Genomic DNA, 19,481 nt, shown 5'->3' on the forward strand with positions numbered 1-19,481 from the left:
TCACTTTGGATTGTGACTTCTTTTAAATTTCCATCCCAATGGTTGAGTAACAACATATTTGATCTGTACTCACTTTTGTTTAAAGAGAGATTCCTCATCCAAACTCAACTTTTTACGCATGGTTCCCTCGATCTCAGCTGCTAAAGATTCCTAAAAAAAAGAGTTTGAGATTCCTTTAGTGATTATGTAAGAAGGCTGTTAGAAAAGAAATGAACTGTCCTTAAGTTAACAGTCTCCAGAATCCAGTACTTTTGGTATTATAATAAAAGAAAATACAAAAAAAAAAAACATAGAAGAAAAAAAGAGAAATTCTGGAAATGTAACTTTTAAACAAGGACCGACTACTTTCTCGTGGTATATTTTTACAGGAAAGCAATGGCAAAAACCAATATGATAAATAGAAAATATTACATATGCAGACACACAAAAATAAAAGGTGTGAAAAGCTATAATTCTAGATGCTAACAGTAATTCTGTGGAAGTCAAGAGTTGATGGTATTTAACAATTTCTTTTTGCTTCTCTATAACTTCTGGCTTTTCTATAATAAACATGTACAGCTTTTATAACATAGAAAAGTCATTAAATCAAAAGTGAGCAAGCTTCCCCCTCCCCTGGTCAGGAATGAGGCTATAACTAGCATGGGTGGCATGCTCAGTGGGGCTGAGATGACAATGACTGGGATTGAAGGTATTGGTGTGAACAATATGGATGGAAAGATAGATATTGATGTGTTTGTGTGGGTGTATGTATGAACATCTATCTGTTTCCTAGGTCTACCTAATGAAAGGGTCTGGAAGCAATAATACTCTAGTAGCAATGTACACACAGCACCCAGATCTTGAATTTTTAATACCATTCCTCGTGAAAAGCAACCAAAGCAACTTGGAGAAATGGCTGATTTCGGGACTGGGACAATTCAAATATCAAATAAAAAATACTAATAAATTACAATCCATTGACTAAAATAGGAATCCATGAGTCCATACTGAAATAAGTCAATGAACAAATGAATAAATGAGACAGAAAAGCTCTAATCCACAAAAGATTGCCAATTAATAAATGTTGAAAACATGATGAAATTAGAAAATCACCACCTGGCAATTATCACAGTATTACAGTGATGTCAATTTCCTGACGTTGATGATTGCAGCACGGTTATGTAGGAGAGTGTCTTTGGTTTTAGTAAATACACCCTGAAGTACGAAGGGGTAATATGGTGTATCTGCCATTTACTGTTAAATGGTTCAGAAGAAAATAAGAGAATGATATAGTATATGTAATAAAATGTTAAAAATTGAGGAATCTAGGTGAAGGATATATGAGAGTTTTTCATACTATTTTATTCTAAATTTAAAATTATTTCAAAATAAAAAAGTTAAAAAACAAATTCTGGCCCCATATTCTTCAGAAAATCTACTATAATTTATAGTTTCAGTCTTTAAAAAAATTTCACAGGATTGCATGTAAATGTTTAAGAACTAGATTGTTAAAATAAGTCTTTGAACCAACATTATAAATTCTAGCATAAACTCATAAGTTTTCATTAATTTCTTTAATTCAAAAAATGCTGTTTATTGAAGAGTTAAATAAACATGATTCCTGCCCTCAAGGGGCTACTTTCCTTGGGGTTCATCTTATGTATTACAATAAATGTGCATGGTCATCTGTTAGAAAGAAGGCTACAATAAATTAGAGCATTTAGGTAGATGTACATATACAAATTAAGGCCTAAATCAGTAATTGAATTCCAGAAACAAGGAAAATCCGTGTTATCTCTTCTTAAGATGCTTTACACCATCAGAAACCATATTGCTCTCAGAACAATCTAATCCTAAACAAGCATCCTTAAATACATAACATCTTTCTCAGTTCCTTACTCCAGAAAAAGCTCCACATGACTGGGAGTACAGATGAGCAGCAGGGCCAGATCTACTACGAAGTTCCTTTATTTCTTCTTGAGATTCATGTAACATTCCCAGACACTCCATATTCCTGTCTTGTAACTCATGCAGCTGAAAGAGAGGATGATAATTAGCGTACTTTATTAAATTCTCATATAAAAACATCCATTGGGATAAATATTAATTTTATACTGATGACTAGCTAAGTTTATGAAAATAATCCGTTTCAACACAAAGACTCTGAAACAAACTAAGCAAGGGCGGGGTGTGCGGAGAGAGGGAGAGAGGGAGAGAGAGAGAGAGACAGAGAGAGAGAGACAGTGTGTGTGTGTGTGTGTGTGTGTGTGTGTGTGTGTGATTTTAAGCTGCTAGAATTAGGGGTATCTTGGCCAGAATTATAAATAAACATGATTTCCTAAAAATCTAAAATGTAGCTGAGGTGACCATGACTGTTAATTCAATATTTAATGCTTCATATCCTTAAAAAAATTATAGAAAAATAATAATAGTTATGGTCAAATAAGATTTAGCATACTGTTAGATATATATTTTGAAAACATCATTCTGAAGTCCGTAATGACAAGATCAAGTCTACAAAGTATTGTGTACGATGTTAGGGTGCTCAATCATCTTAAACAAGTAGTTTCTTCTCCCTTGTTTCAGAACCATCTTTACTGTTAGATATACAAGCATGGTTAAAAAATGCACGTATTTTTCAGAGTACATTTTAACTTCAAAAATTTCTTCACGTGGTATGTGGACTGGATCATTAGCATCACCAGGGCTGGGGATGCTTATTAAAAATGCAGATTCTAGGCCCTCATTCTAGACCTACTATATTAGAAACTTGGGGGGAAGGTACCTGGGAATCTCCATTTAAAACTCTCCTAGCCAGTTAACTCTTACACATGCTAAAGAACCACTAAATTATACCTAATATATAGAATTTTGATATATTAAAATTATATAAAAGGAAGAGATTTTTGCTATTTCTCCCGACATTTTAAAAACTGTTGGGTTAGTTAAAGTTGACTGCTAAAAGGGTCACATATTCCTAAAGAATCCTATGAAAGTCAAGGTTTTCCCTATTAATTAAGAAGGATGTTGCCATGGTATTAGTTTTAGAGACAGAATTTGTTAAATGTTTTACTTCTTAGCTCTCATAATTTCATCTTGATCCTCTGTTGTTGTTTTAAATCTTATTCACGAAGAGGAAAGAAGCCATTTATTCTTCCCCCTCGTGTATTATAATTACAAGATAAAGGAAGATTTCATTACCTCCATTGTCAGTTGTCTTTGGGCATCTTTAGAAGCTTGTAGATGAAGTCTCAGTTCTTCCTTCTCAATCACATGCTAATAACAACAAATTAAAAGAGACATGTGAAGCCTTTCCATATAAAATAAAGACTAATCTCTTTTTTAAGACATTCTAAGAGTGCATTTCAGGGGTATAGTCTATGTAGAGGCCTATAAAAAGCTAACCTTCCAAAAGCCAAATACGAGCAATAAAATGGGCAGAATATAAAATCTGTTAAGGTGTTCAGAATATAATGAGCATGAGTCAATAATTCACATCACAAGTTTCTGAGGAGATGTAACCCCATTTTACGGAGAGAAATAGTGACTTGAAAGTATTTATCCATGATACTTAGGACAGAGAGAAGACTAAAACAGCAATCAGAACTTTAAAAGGGCAGAGACTGTGTTTATTTTGCTTAATGTATCTAGCACTTAAGAGTGCACAGTACTAGGTAGGTCAGTGCTTAACAAACATCTGCTGAATGAATGAATGAACTTACTTCTTTAAGTTTGTGCTGAAGATCTACAATCTGAGACAAGAGAGAAGAGATCTCTTCTTGGTATCGAATCAGTTCATCACTCTTCCCAGACAATTCTTCAGTCATTTTAGACATCTGAGCATTAGTTTCACCTTGGAAACAAAACAAAAATTTTAAAAATGAAAGTAAATGTAAGATAGGGGTTGGCAAACTATGGTGTGTGGGCCAAATCCTGTCTTATAACAAGCACTGGACTATCACGAATAGATTTTTTTTTAACATAAATTTAAAAAATAAACCCAGATAACCCAATAGAGAAAAATAAAGGTTCTTCTGAAATGGGCTAATCTGGGACTTGAATGAGACAATGAAGCTAAAAACAGATGAATTGTAAAGCAAGAAAGCTAAAAGTTTTGCTTCAATCTTTTTTTTTTTTATGAGAAAGATGCATGCCCTATTTTTTTTCTTTCTGAAAGACAAGAAGGCTGAAAAGAGATAGGTGAATTATATATCTTTGCAAGTGGCAAGATGTAATCTAATTTATGTCTTTGAGAACACTTCAGAGATGTCAATAAAATCCCACAAGCAATGAAAATTAAACTTAAATCTAACTAAGGAACATTTCCAGAACGGAACAGTCACAATCTGCTAAAGGTACTGAGATGCATCTGTAGGAGACTTTCTGGGATACCTGGCAAACTGAGTAGAGCCTCTAAAGCAATTCTTACAGCCTTGCATTCTTGCATAGAATATGAACCTTACATGAAATAGAACCTTCAGAATTCCACTAGGGAAATAAATCTTTATTTCATATAAAAACTTTGACACCTAAATACAAGTGGCAAAACCATTTCTCAAATGTTTTTTTTAATTTACAGAAAGCCTATAACATTTCAGAGGATGGCAATAAAGAAGAAAGAGGCCTGGATCAGAGCTCTAGGGCAAGTCATTTCTTTCTTTCTTTTTTTTAAAGTGTAAAAGGTGGGAAATGATAGTGCTGATGGAGAAGATTCAATTTACATTCCTTCTTGTCCTCTACTATTCTGTTAATTTAAGTTATCAGTTTTTGAATTGACGTGATGTTACATCTTCTTTTTCAACATAAAAGACTATATATATTTACAGAGGAATTAAATATTTTTCTCTAGTAAAGCTGACCTTTTTCCAACTAATTAGTTAGAAAATTATTTTAGTTAACATTATGTCAAACCAAAACATATTCCTTTATAGATGACACATAGTTGGCACTTAAATATGCATTGAATGTTAGGTTTTATGTCATCATTTAAGCCCCAGCTCTGTCACTTATCAATTTCTGACTCTGGCAATCATATTCTCTATAGGACTATTTCGTCATCAACAACATAAGAGCTTTGGTTCTTTTCACCCTAATATACTATACTTGATAGAAATATAGGTCTTTATTTAATGATGATGGCAATTTGAAACATATTTCTTAAAAGTACATATGGTATTTTATTTAGAGTTGTGGGTTCAACGTGATATTCCAAGATCTTCAGGAATTATTTAATACTATTTCTTGAGATACTTCTACTGAAACCATTGATCTAATTTCCAAGTTGGAGATATCCTACCAAAGAATTGCCCAAAGGCTAAGAAACAGAATGTTAGTACTTACGAAGTTCTTTAACACAGTCGCTGACAAGCTGTTGTTCCTTCTCTTCATAGGTAATAGTTTCTGTCTTTATGTGACAAGCCTTCAAGAAAAAAGTAGTATGCAATATCTTCTGATTTTTATAGTATTAACTAAAAAAACCTTTAATTCTCTTTCAAAGATAAAAATTAATCACTTACAAAGGAAAACCCCATAAAGTTTTATCTATCATAAAATGAAGGTATGGAAAAGCACGTGACAAACATCTACCCCTCATTCCTCTTGGGGCCTTTGCATATGCCTACTCACCCCTTTCAGCCACACATCTCTACCTGGCTAGTCCCTAGCCATGGTGAAAATATCACTTGCTTAAGTAGGACTTCTTTAATTCCTCCCCATTATACAAGCTCACAGAACCTTGTAATTTTCCAGCATAGTTCTTATCACAGTTGTCATTATTTAGTTATTTGTGTAAACTCCACAAGATATATATAGTCTATGTTGTGGCTTTCTCTGTTTCTTCTGTCAACTTGTTATCCACTTTTCAGTGGGATCTAAGTAACAAGAGAAGGCAAATACATGTGCCTTGGCTGCTACCTGGGCCTATACCTTACAGCCTTTAAGGTAGAGGAAATTGAGAATTAGGTTGAATGTACCTTGGATCGAAGAACCATATTCTCTTCTTCCAGTTCCTTGAGCTTTTCTTGCAGCATGTCCAACTGCAGCAAACCCTGCGATAAGCTAAAGGACTCATTGAACCGAAGCGGTGTAGAACAGCTGGAATCAGTTTCACTCTCTTCAGAAGCAATGGAGACAATTCGAAGTAACTCATCTTTCTTGGATAGCTCATGCTGTAGTTGATTAACCTGCGCAGCAAAAGGGCTTGATTTTACAAGATGTTCTTTACTTAAATTATTTACATGTAGTATAGCTTCTAATTCATAGAGCAATTGTTTCTCATCATTAAAATAAAATCAGTTGCTAGATTTTACTGACTAAAGTAGCAAGTGCTAAAAAGAGAATAACAAACCTCAGATACTTCTTAAACTATCATTTTAGAGCATTAACTCAACAAATACATCTTTTGCTATACTTGCTGAGAACATCCAATTTTCATATTCTATATAGTACAAATATAGGAAAAAAATTTCACATTATGATACATTCACAGTTAAAAACAAAACTAAAGAATCTTCAAAGTATCAGAATAGATCCCTACTTCAAATTCTAATCCCAAAGGCTTGTACTTTTAAGCTGTATAACTCTGCATGACTTCCTAACTTTAGTTCTAGGGGATAAATATTTTAAACATAAAGGCTCAAATATTATTAAATATAATTCACTTATAAAATTTAAATAAAACTAGATAAAAATAACAAATTATAGAAAATTTGAAATTTATCCATTCAAGTTAATAAATCAGTTCTCACTAAAACTATTTATTGCTTTGGAATAAATGCATTTTTCAAAAATTTCTTTTCCTTTCTCTTTTTTCCTTTTGTTTGGGTTTTTAAATAAAGATACTTCATTTAGATATCTATTATTTGGGAATATATTAAAAAAAATAAAGTTAAGATAAGATCACACACAAAGTCCACAAAGAGTGGTGAGGATAAAGTGTTAAAACCTAAGCAAGGTGCCATAAGTACTATAGGTACTGATACTGGCTTTATATTGACTAAGGTAGGGCCACATGAGCACTCCTCTGTATAATAACATTTCATTTCTTTACTGGTTAGTTCAATGGTTGCCAACAAAGACAATATGTATTGGTGTTATTTACCTACTACTGTCATCAATTCAGGGACACCCAGGAAAAAAATTTCTCCATTGCCAAGACCTAATTATTTCATGCTGCAAATACTCGATCAAAGACTTACTTGATCAAAAGCTTGCCCCAACTGCTCCTCAAGGGCTTCATTCTGCTCAGACAAGACATGGTTCCGCTTTAAGAGAGCTTGCCCAATTCGAGCAGCTAGCTCCAGATCACGATCCCTCTGTTAAAATACCAAATACATCTTTTCTTTGAGTACAAACAAAATTAAATGGTAGTTTAGAAATTCTGTAGTCAATTCTGCTAAACACAAAAGCAATGTCCTACAAAGCATCAAGATTAATTTTAATGCCCAGATACCAAAATGAACACTGGGTCTGGCACATAGGTGGTGTTTAATATATGTTGGTCAAATAGAGGACTACCACAGTTGTGAGTGCAAGAGGGCATTTCTTTTCTTAGTATCAAGTGAGATTTATTGATCACCCTATTAATTAGGAACCAGCAATCCAATCTGTAAACTTAAAACTTTGGGGAATTAGAAAATCAATGTAGGACAGGGTCTGGCGCATAGTAAAAGCTCAATAAATATTTGTTAAATGCATCTGTCTGTCTACCAAGCATGGTAATGATACAGAATAAGGTATATAATATATGGGAATCAGGTAGGTACGTTAAAAAATTTCATTGAGAGTAAAGGATTAGAGGAAAGCACAGCCAAGAGCCCTACTGTCAAATAGTGCAAGAATGATGTGAAATAAAATAAGCGACAAAAAGTTTTAAGGCTACAAGGTTCTGCTTGGACCATAGAAAAAAGGGGGCTCTAAAGAAGTTGGTGGCGTCATGCAGGGAGGCCTACAAAAAAGCCAAGTAAAGCAAGAGTTACTCTTTCTGGGTACATGGTAATACTTAGCAAGGGCATAGGAATCCCAACTACATGGTGGAGGTGAGGATTATATTCTGTAGGATGAAAAACTGTCGATAAACATATAACTGCCTTATAAATGAGTATGGGTTCCACTTACATTACTCACTATAAATAAAATTAAGCTTCTGTCCTTTTGCCTCACAGCACATGAAAACAGGTAGATGAGTTATTTCCAAATTTTCAAGGCCTACTTATCTCATTTTCAATATAGGCTAAGTGGCATACACAAAATCACTTTGCGGAGTTGGAGGGGAGAGTAGAGAAGGGTACTTCAAGGAGAAAGACAGCTTTCCATAAAATCAACTGAAATTAAAATATAAGGAGAGACCTCTATGACTGCCAATTGGAAGAGATACACCATACTTATTGAAAATATCATGGACAAAAGGAGCTCAAATAAAAGCAGAAATCTTTGGGAAGATGTTCCAAATTGCAGGTGTTGATTTGCAATGGAGTTGCTTCTTAAATAGGAAGCTCTGCTACAGGTTGAATAACAACATATGCTTTTCTAGGACTGGGAGGCCAGCCAGCATCACTATAACAACAAACAAACAAGCAAACAAACAGCCCCACCCCCTCCCCAATTCACTAAACCTTCTATAATTTCATAACAATAAACTTCAAGAACCACTCTACTTTGCAATGCCAGTTGTTTCAATTGTAACAACCTTATAGAAAATAACTGAGAGCAAAGACATCATAATTTTTCATTTGATGTAAAAATTTGATAGATTCCAAACAATTTCAAGTTGTAGCTTTTTGTACTGGAGAAAGAAATTTTATATTCCTACCTCTGCCAGGAGATGTGTAACCATGTCGATGTCATTGTAAGTTTTGGTCATCTGCTCCACCCTGTCTGTGCCTAGAACTAAGACAGTTAAAAAACAACTGTTTATAGAATTTAGAAATAACAGAAAAATTAAAATATTTGTAAGAACTGAAAAATAACAACGAACCCAGGCTTTTACAAAAGGCCATTCAGGAGAATAAAAATATATGTGAAAAAAGAAAAGGAAAGAAACGTTTCATATATTAGACACTCAGGAAATATACAAATTATTACAAATAAATGTGCATCATAAGATGAATTAAGAATCAAAAGATCACAAGGCAGTCACTTCCTGACTACCTCCTCTCCCTCTGTAAGATTAGAACTTTGGCCCACTCACACTAGAGAATGTGGGCTGGGAGAATGCATGAAACCACCAATTGTTTTATATCCTAATCTAAACTAAAGTTACTGAGGAGTGAGTTAGTGAAAGGCTATGCTGTTACAAAAGAATTCAATTAGAATTCTGTTGTGATGATCTTGAATATGTATCATCACCTACCATGTGAGCTAATATCAATCAACAAGGAAAAGGACTTGTAGGACTTTTTGTAGCTCTGCTCTGAACCATAATCTTTTTTAGCTTACTTAAAAACTTTCTGATAATCTTCATATCTAGGCCTTTGCTATAAAATAAGTTGTATACTATACTATTACTTGCATAATTCAAGCCCAGTATTTCTGCACCTCATAAACTTAGGAACTGTCAATGCACTTGGATAATTTAGTTCCAAAGCGGACAAATATGACTACTGATTCCAGTCACAATAAGCAACATATCTTTTTAAGCTAGTGATAATGCATAATAAAAAAGGGATATTTTGACTTTGAAGTACACTACATGATACAGATTTGTGTTTGACTAAGACTGATTTTATAATTAGTTTATAATTAGTTGTCTTGAAGAAAAAACTGAGACTTTGGAGGAGAAAAGCTGAATTCACATATTTGAGTGGGCTTGAACAAGTCATTTAACCCTTCTGATATTCAGATTTCATATTTATAATATGAAGGTGATAATACTCATCTCAGAAGGTCATTAGGAAGTTAAAATATGATGATTCTACTGAGCAAAACTGCAAGTATCATACAACTGTTTATAATTATTAGTTTTTAAACACAACTGGTATGTATAAAATAGCCCTGGTTTTAAATTCTCTGTAAATAATTCACCAAATTGGCAGTAGATATTATAATTTAAGTCATTTGTAGTTTATTAGTCCTGTCTTAAAACTTGAGGTTGCCCAAAAGACACCATTACAGATGTTTTACTTTTATTTGAGCTTTTAATTTTTCTTTTTAGCATCACTGCTTAAAATGAATCTGGGGATTACCTAGAGCTAATTATTAATGATAGTCTTATTCCTACTTATAAGTAAAACAAAGTGCTAGGTAGATGGTATTAGGAGAGAGCTTTAAAAAGTTTTAAATATAACTAAAAAGCAAGCAAACAAACAAATAACCCAAACAAAAATCTAGAAACATTTTTACTCCAAAAGAATTTATATTTATAAGTAGAGAAACTGATTCCATAATTTAACCATGAGGATAAGGGAAACAGGCTTTTGGGCCTAAGGAATCTTCACAATTTAACTATATACTATAGGTAGTATAGCAGGAACTAAGAATTAAAAATAAGGCAGATACGATTGGTAGTTATGAAACAGTCACAGGGATGTAAAGTACAGCATAGGGAATAGAATCCCTAATATTGCAATAACTATGTATAGTGCCAGGTGGATACTAGGCTACTCAGAGGGATCATTTTGTAAATTATATAAATGTCTAACCACTATGCTGTACACCTGAAACTAATATAACATAATACTGAATGTCAACTATAATTTAAAAATTTAAAAAAAGGGAGGAGGTGAAGGGGAATAAGAGGTTCACATCTCCAGTTATAAAATTAATAAGTCATGGGGATGTAATATATGGCATAGGGAATATAGTCAATAATATTATACTAACATTGATTGTATGGTGTCGGATGGTTTAGACTTACAATGGTGATCAACTTCTTTACCTAATAGAAGACGAATAACTATGGTATATGCCTGAAACTAATACAATATTGTATGTTAGCTATATTTTAATAAAAATCTTTAAAAAAAAAGATACCTGCACACACAAAAATATAAGGCAGATACAGTGTATGGTCTCCACTACTTCCGATCTTGATAATAAGATGAGGAGGGAAAAAAATCAAAGCAATATATCTATGCTCTAAATTAACTACCGGAAACCAGCCAATAAATGCAAAAACCAAATTTAACGTAGGGCAGTGGGTCTCAACACCAGATTCTGATTTACTTAATTTGGAGGCAACCCAGGGCACAGGCTGCAAGTAAAAGATGCCCAGGTGTTCTGATGTGGAGCTAGGGATGAAAACCACTGACTCAGGATTAACACTGTAAGCAAGAGCCAGGAATTCTGGAGACTGAAAAATTAGCATAAATGAAGCCATTTTAAAACATAGTCAGGGCAGCCACTCCAGAGGAACTGCACTGCATGTCCTTGAGCCTTTGAAATGTTTGAACTGAGCAAAATGACCTTTGGACTGGGCCAAAGCAGCATAACCTTCCAAACAGCTGTTTATAAAGCTAACAGGAAAGCAGACCTCCTGACTAAAGGACTGAAAATTAAGATTCTTTAGCACTGAAATAGCTAAAGAATAACTTAGCTTACTTGTACCAATAGAAATTCCTTCCTTGGTTTATTAGCACCAATAGAAATTTCTTCCTTCTATTCAATGTAATTATTTCCCTTTCTTTTCTCACAAAAACCCCTTCCCTTTTCCCCATAAAGGAAACACTATTTGAGTTTCTGCCTGAATCAGTGCTGCATAAACAGCTATTCTTTATGATCTCAAATAAACATTTATTGTCTCTCACCTTGGCCTTTTATTTCCAGATTAATAAGACTCAGTTAAAAACAGTTTTTATACAACTGATTTAAAAAATACATGACATGGCTTCAATTACATAACTGACCAGAGTTGAAGTGGCAAATTTAATTTGAAGTGAACCCACTAAGTTAAGGATGTAAAAAACAGCTGTGAGTTACAGGTCACACATGATGAAAGGGGAAGAGAAAATGAAGGACACAGTGATACAGAAATGTAAAGAATAAAACATGTTTTAATGGAGAACTTAAATGTATTTCCTATAAATGCTTACCATCTGTCACAGTCTGAAAATGTAAAGTTGAACCTTAAGAAGTTGATTTAGTTTAATGATCTTATTTTCTTATATGAAGAATTTTAATTGAGAGGAATTATATGACATGTCCAATACCACAAAGCAAGCCTTTAGTGGCAAAGCCAGGATAATAATGAGGTGATAACAACCCCCATTCCCAGGGTCATAAAAAAAACAAAAAAATTTGGGTGTGCTCATTCCCAGTAACAGGCTCCAACACCATTCTGCTGTTTCTGCCAGGTCCTAAGATCAAAAGGCCTTTATCTGATGAAATACTAGAATATACCCTTGTTATTAAATAGCATAGATCCCAATTTTGTTCCTTAAAATGTGAGCATATCTATATACAAGAGAGGCTGGAAGGATACACATTAAAATGTAAATAGTGGTTATCTCAGGGTGGGGATTATGGTTGATCCGTTGTTTTGTTTTCGGATTTTTTGCTAATTTTCCATGAAGAACAAATATTACCTTGGCAATTAAAAAACTGCAGCTCTTGTTAAGAGGTTTCAAAAAGCAAAAATGAATTTTAAAATGTTTAAATATATATTATGGCAAAGAAGTTAGATAATGCAACCAGAATTCTCCAATTCTTATGTTTTATGTGAAATAGGCTCTATACTACCAAATCCCAAAGGCTGGGCCACCTCAATGAGAGTTGCTAATTGTTGTCAGTCACCAAGCATACAGAAACACAATGGATTCCCCTCTGCAGCCTAATGAGTTCTGTCTTCTCTTCCTTATCACAATACTCCTGCCAAAGACTTGCTGCTTGGGAAGATTCTAAAAGCACTCAGAGAAAAGCTCTTTCCTGTTCTATTGGCACTTAGGTGTGATCAAATGCTTCCAAGGCCATAGACTAATTCCTCACTGTAATTGTTACCAGGAATGAAGAGATAGTCAAGCAGACTGACTTTTATTCTCATCAATCCTATCAAATCCTGTTTTCCCTTCAGCTATCAGCTGTTAAAACATATAGGTTGGGGGCTGGGAGAATGGGGTGAAGGGTTAAAGAAGTACAAATTAGTAGTTGATATATGGTCACGGGGTTGGGGAGCATGGGATAGGGAATGCAGTTAGCATTAATTAAATGGCTAGGTGGAAAACCAGAGAAGAAGTAATTAGGGGGATTGTTTTATAAACTATATGAATGTCTAATCGATGTACTGTATACTTGAAACTAATTAAAATTTTTTAAATGGTAAAAAAAAAATATATAGAAATATGTTAAATGGTACAGAAATTAGCAATGCTTCTTGCTTGTTTCCAGACATGAACTTGCCTAACCTAATTCTCAAAAAAAAATTTATACATCAGGGAGATGATAAACATTTTTACAGACCAATTCTGCAACTTGATTTCAGAAGGTTGTTAATTAATGTTCAACATTTCTGGTGTAATATCTAGAGAACCCAATGTGCCTGAAACAAATATGGGGGGGGGTAATATACATAAGCACTTCATTTGTCTTCACTTTATGTTCTAATTGCATAATTTCATATCAACTACCCCAATCTCACATTTTTTCAAGATGGGAAATGCCGATGTTAATCCATTTTGATATCCCTGTCATTCATATGAAATAGTGCTTGATAGTTCTCTCAGATGATCCTTTTTAAGATCTAGAGTTTTCACCACAATTACTGAATTTTAAAAAGACTTCTCATCTTTCATCACTCTCCCACACCCAAAACCAAACACAAAAGCACCATCCATGTGGCATAGTAAAAGATGCAATAGCTCTCTCCTGACAACTGGAAAAAGGTCTTGAGAAGCGACTGCAGCTCTTGCTATTATAATACAAAGAACATTTCTGCAATATGAAAAACTGCCTTCAAAAGAACTGAGAAAAAAAGAAGACTGATGACATATACCATCTATATATTGTATATATAAGGCAGCCTTTCTCAGCAGGGTTCCAGGGAGAATTAAACCCTATAGATGATTTAAGTGAGGACGTTCTCAATTGTCCCACGGATAATACTTAGCTAGGACATAATGCATAGGTGATAAGGTAAACAATCCATTATATAATAGATGTTTTAGGGCATATGGCTTAATTCTTTTGTGGAACTGGTTGAGACAGTTGATCTAAGGAAGTATATATCAGCTTATTTCTACGACCTTATGGTTAATGCTTCCTAAGCATTATATCAGTTATATTTCCTTTTCGGCTAATACAAGTCAATAATTTTTGAGGGCACAGCTTTTGAGGAAAAGTATTAACTACCAACTAGAAATAATAATTTCTACATTTCTCTGCAAAATTGTATTCCTAATTCCTTCAATTCTCTAATTAATGTCAATTTACTTTTCAAATCGTTGAAGCGAAAATAGTATAATTCAACTAAAGGAATAGGAGAGTTGTTCAGAACCCAGAAGTACGGATCTGCATCATCCTATGAATCTCAAGTTTTAAACTGCTCCCTTGAACGTTATGGTTTGTTTTGTATAAAGCCTTGAAAATTAAGTATTTTAGAATTTTCTTATCTTTTATTTTTCAGTTTTTTATTTAAAATTCATCTTAGAAATACCTCCATTAAATCATGATCTAAGACATTATTCTAGCACAGTTCTGCCCTTCTCCCCAGTGACCTATCGGACAAAGAACAGTAAACTAAAGGGTACTTTCTGTGCCATTTTATCAAAATAATGACAAACTAAATTTACCATAATGAAACTTCAGTTTGAAAATGTCTTCTTACAAATCTAAAAACTCATGGAACAAAGGGAAATGGAAATAAAAAAATAGTGTTCCTTCTAAAAAGCATTTTCCAGAAAATCTCAAGCAACTTCTCAAACTAGAAATTTAGGAAAACCTTAAGAGCCTTAATTTAATATTTAGCCATTTAAAAGAATTATTGAGGACTGAAATACAGTTTTGAGTTTCCTGATATTCCAATTCAAGTTCAAACAATGTTTAAAATTCTTTTTCTGAAAGTAACCTGGTTCTAGGAAACTATCAAGAGCAAGTTAATGATTACTGTGAAAATGAGTATTTCACAACAATCATTCTCTACCTACAATCTTTAAAAACACTGAGGCATTCACTGGGAAAATGTCTAGGACCTGAAGCAACCTTATATCTCGCTCGAATGGAAAGAATTTCACAAATATATCAATGTTGAACTTACAGATTTTTATTATATATTCTAATAGCTATTATGCACACGATATTTTTATAGTGAATGAATAAAAAAAAGTAAGCTCAGCCCGAATGCAGATTTTTGGAATGAGGTGAAAAAAAATAAAGTCTCCATACTTTAAAGTTTAAAAAGTGTTCTATTTAATTTTATCATTTATAAGAGCTTGGTATAAAACATGTTTTAGGACAAACATGGCTTATTAGCCTCTCACTGAAATTTCTCTATGAATCCTTAAGTAATGAAGATTGCTATACAGTGTGCACTTATTTCTCTTTGGCATTATTAAAACTACTCATATATTTAAGAACTATCCTTAATAACTGACAGTTCCTCTAATTATGTTTAAAAAAAAAAAGAGTTATAAAGCTGATGGCTCAGGATAACAAACCAGTGGGAAAATAAATGTCAAGAGATATAAAGGAATATTAAAATTTTAAATGGTTTCGCCGTTTCTTAAGTTCTCTTTTCTAATCAGTCTGAGGAAAGTATCAAGTAAAAGATGAGAGAAATGGAAACATCGAGTATGCTTGCAATCCTGGACACTCAGAGTCATAAGAGTAACAAACTTTCTGCATTCAGACCTTGTTAAATCAGTTTGAATTAAAGTCACTACACAATGAACAATGGCTAGGGATCTCAGATGCTTTAAAAGTCAACACTAAGATATTCCTGATTTTTATTTCAATGGACAAACTCTAAAAGGATAAAAAAATACTCACTCATATAACGGAAAGTCTCTTCAGCAAGGACTGGAGAAAGGGCATCAGATGCATGCTGCTGCTGCTGCTGTGGGGACTGAGTCCAGTCTTGATTTTCATAGAGGAAGAGAGAGTCCACTCTTAGCCTGTACTGGGGTAGCTGTTCTTCTAGCAGACTCACCAGCTCAACTTCAGGCAGATCCTCATTGGAGCAGACATCTGAAGAAGAGAGTCCATGTAAATGAATCTAAGATATTTCAATTACTAGGCTACAGAGAAAAATCAGTGAAATTAGTTTTACGAAAGTAGGATCACCAAAGATACATTAACCACGTCATTTCTCCACTGATTTTTATTAGTATATTCTGATACTATAGTTGGTCTTTCTCCAGGTTTCTTTACTATGAGAACTTCTATAGTAAAAATAATACCATGAATTTTAATTACACCCTATCTAAAAATATACTGCATAGTGAATATAATTACGTTTTTAAAGTGTAAAATAAATTTAGACAAATTTCTTATTTCTGCCTTATCAATCTATTCAGTGGTGCTTAAAAGAGATCTGTTCTCAAATACCTTACATGCTTGAGGGAAAAAGGCAGCATAAAACAACAAGCAGAAAACAGCCAGTTCGAAAGGAATTCAACTATTATGTTCTTAAGTAACAGAATTTGAACTCTGTGTGAAGATTTTTCAAAAGCTGGTAAAATTATATTTTAGTATATTTTCACAGCAGCTACATATATAAAAAAAAAGCCTAACATTTCCTGGTTAAATATGAATGTTAACATTCCAGCACCGATACTGGCATATTTACTTTATCATTTTTACTTGAAGGATGTGGTACATTTAAAGTCCTGAATACCTTTTACATCGCTACTCCTTCTCACGCACACCTCTAACTCCCCACTGCATACATATCTCAAAGGCTTCTCTTTTATGTGTTTGCTCCTGGTGTTCTGTTCCAAATATTGCCCATCATTTAACATCTCCCAAATTTAGCCATTTACAAAAAGAGGCAAGTTATTGCTTGTCATATGCTTAAAATACTAGGGCTTAAAATAGAGAAAATACAGGATGTCACATCAACCCTCTCATTTTTTTAAAGAGATCTGGTATTTCCTTTGTGGATAGTATAAAGAAACATGTTCTAACTCTGGCAAAAAACAACAAAGTTCATTTTAAGAAAATATACCTTAAAAAGAGTAAATTTCTACTACTTGACCTTATCTTAAGAATGACAATTTAATAAATCAAATATAAGGAAGCTGGCAATATCAAACAACCCTATCCACCCAGAAGGACATGCTGTGGCTTCATAACCCAAAGATGAGGTACATTTAAAACCTTAAACGTGGTTCTAAAGAAGCTCTCCACATTTAGCAGATTTCTTAAATAAGAGCCCTAAAATACATATCCAAATTCTATTTCGACGAATTCCATGTGATTATCCAAATTTTGCCTGCCACAAATATCACATACAGGTTGTCACTGTAATACTTGCAGGAAGAGAGGTTGATTATAAATATATGCAGAGCTAAAAATGAACTCTTAGGCATTCAAGGGTAAAACGGAAATGAAGAACAAAAGTAACATTCATTAAAAGAGCTACAATTCCCTAGAAAATTTTTTTTTTTAATAAACATTAATGAAATTTTGTGAAAATTCAAAGTTACCAATTCCCTACTTCCAAAAGGTAATTTTAAAAATGAAGACACAATCAGGGTTTAGTAGATTAAACAAAATATCCTTCAGATTAGCTCCTCTCATTTGCTTCCATATTTCTGATAATGTACTATTTATTAGTCTCTTGATTGTCTAGTCATAACCACCTTTTCTCTACCATTTTATCCTCCAAATGTCTCTTCCATACACATACTTCTTTCTAGCCACCTTGCCTCCATTTAGGTTCAAGGCCTCCTCTTGTTACTCTTGAGTATGGCCTCAAAACTGGTCTACCTTCATTACACTCAAATTTTCTGCCACATCTTCATATCTTTATTATGTCACTCTCCTACACAAGGCTAAGAAACGTCTGAATTTCATCTAGACAGAAGAGAAAATCTTATGAACAGTTGGGATAATCAGGAAAGATCCAAGAAGGGTCATGCCAATTGGTACTAAGTAGGGTTAAATTAATGCTAAGTAAAGCACACTAGGAATATGGTCTGGAGTATGATCTAGGGTCCCACATAAGGGAGATTAAAAACAAGCCTCAAAAAGATAGATTTGGTTAGTAAGTAACTTAATGACCTGCCAAAACAAATTTTAACAGTCTTCCAAAGAAGACAACAAAACCCAAACATGACGATGTAACATTCATAATGTTCAGCATTCAATAAAAAATTATTAGATACACAAAGAATTAAGCAAATTATAATCCATTATTGGTTGGAAAATGAGTCAACAGAAACAGGCCTAGTAATGACAAAGATGATAAAATTAGTAAACAACAATTTTAAAATAGCTATCATTAACATGCTTGAAGATCTAAAAGAAAAACATAACCTGATGAAAAGAGAAACAAAATATTTCTAAATTTATAAAACTCAAATAGAACTAGAGTACAATATCCAAAATAAAAAATTCATTGGATAACATTTTATAGATTAGACATTCCCCAGAAGAAAAGAATAGCAGACTTGAAGGCATAGCAATGGAAACTATTTAAAATGAAGTACAGAGAAAAAAAGAAAGGGGAAAAAAAAATGAACAGATATCAAGAAGTTTAATATGCATGCAATTGGAGTCAAAGAAGAAGAAAGGTGAGAGCAGAAAGAATAGTTGAAGAAATAATGGCCAAAATTTTCTAAATTTAATTAAAACTATAAATTCATAGTTCAGAGAAACCAAATGACTTCAAACAGGATAAACACAAAGAAAATTCAAAGAGAAAATCTTAAAAGCAGAGAGGAAAAAAAAAAAAAGATGCATTACATTTAGGGGAACAAAGACAAAAATGATCTCATCAGAAGCAATGCAAGGTAGATGACAATGGAAGGTCATTAAAGTACATATAAAAGTCAACTTAGAATGGCTAAAATAGAAACGCTGACATTACCAAGTGTTGATACTGTAGAGAAGATGCCAGCAAACTAAGGCCCACGAGCCAACTCTAGCCTGCTGCCTCTGCCTGGTTTTTAAAAATATTTATTGGAACACGATCATATTTGTCCTTTTATGTATTGTCCATGTCTATTTTTCTGTTACAACAGTAGAGTTGAGTATTTGTAATTCAGCAATAAAAATGAATTAACTAATTACTGACACATATCACAATGCAGATAAATCTCAAAAACATTTTGCTGCATAAAAAAGCAAGACACAAAAGATATAGATTAATCTATATGAAATTCTAGAACAAGGAAATTTTACCTAAAATAACAGAAAGCAGATCAGTGGTTGCCTAGAGCCAGGAGTGAAAGGTGGTGAGTTCTGGGTACGAGGGAACTTTTGGGGGATAATAAAAGTGTCTACAACTTGATTGTACTGGTGGTTACATGGTATATATTTGTGAAAACCCAAATGTACACTTAAAATGAATGCATTTTATTATATCTTCATAAAGATATCTCAATAAAGCTGAATAAAAAAAAAACTCTTTGAAT

At 33.4% G+C, this 19,481-nt stretch overlaps 1 protein-coding gene across 2 annotated transcripts in view; it reads right to left on the reverse strand.

Annotated features, from left to right (window-relative positions):
- Window positions 1-19,481, reverse strand: part of TRAK2 (trafficking kinesin protein 2) — a 55,400-nt gene that overhangs the window by 12,496 nt on the left and 23,423 nt on the right. For both annotated transcript variants that reach the window (XM_015596674.2, XM_025039424.1), the window contains 9 exons: window positions 15,892-16,089; window positions 8,789-8,865; window positions 7,176-7,292; window positions 5,952-6,161; window positions 5,320-5,398; window positions 3,702-3,832; window positions 3,181-3,255; window positions 1,879-2,013; window positions 74-150 (listed from right to left, as the gene is read on the reverse strand). In XM_015596674.2, coding sequence (XP_015452160.1) covers window positions 74-150; window positions 1,879-2,013; window positions 3,181-3,255; window positions 3,702-3,832; window positions 5,320-5,398; window positions 5,952-6,161; window positions 7,176-7,292; window positions 8,789-8,865; window positions 15,892-16,089 — 1,099 coding nt within the window. The remainder of the gene's footprint in view (window positions 1-73; window positions 151-1,878; window positions 2,014-3,180; window positions 3,256-3,701; window positions 3,833-5,319; window positions 5,399-5,951; window positions 6,162-7,175; window positions 7,293-8,788; window positions 8,866-15,891; window positions 16,090-19,481) is intronic.

Source organism: Pteropus alecto, unplaced genomic scaffold (assembly GCF_000325575.1).
Source record: "Pteropus alecto unplaced genomic scaffold, ASM32557v1 scaffold3, whole genome shotgun sequence".
In the NCBI taxonomy this organism is placed as follows: Eukaryota; Metazoa; Chordata; class Mammalia; order Chiroptera; family Pteropodidae; genus Pteropus; species Pteropus alecto.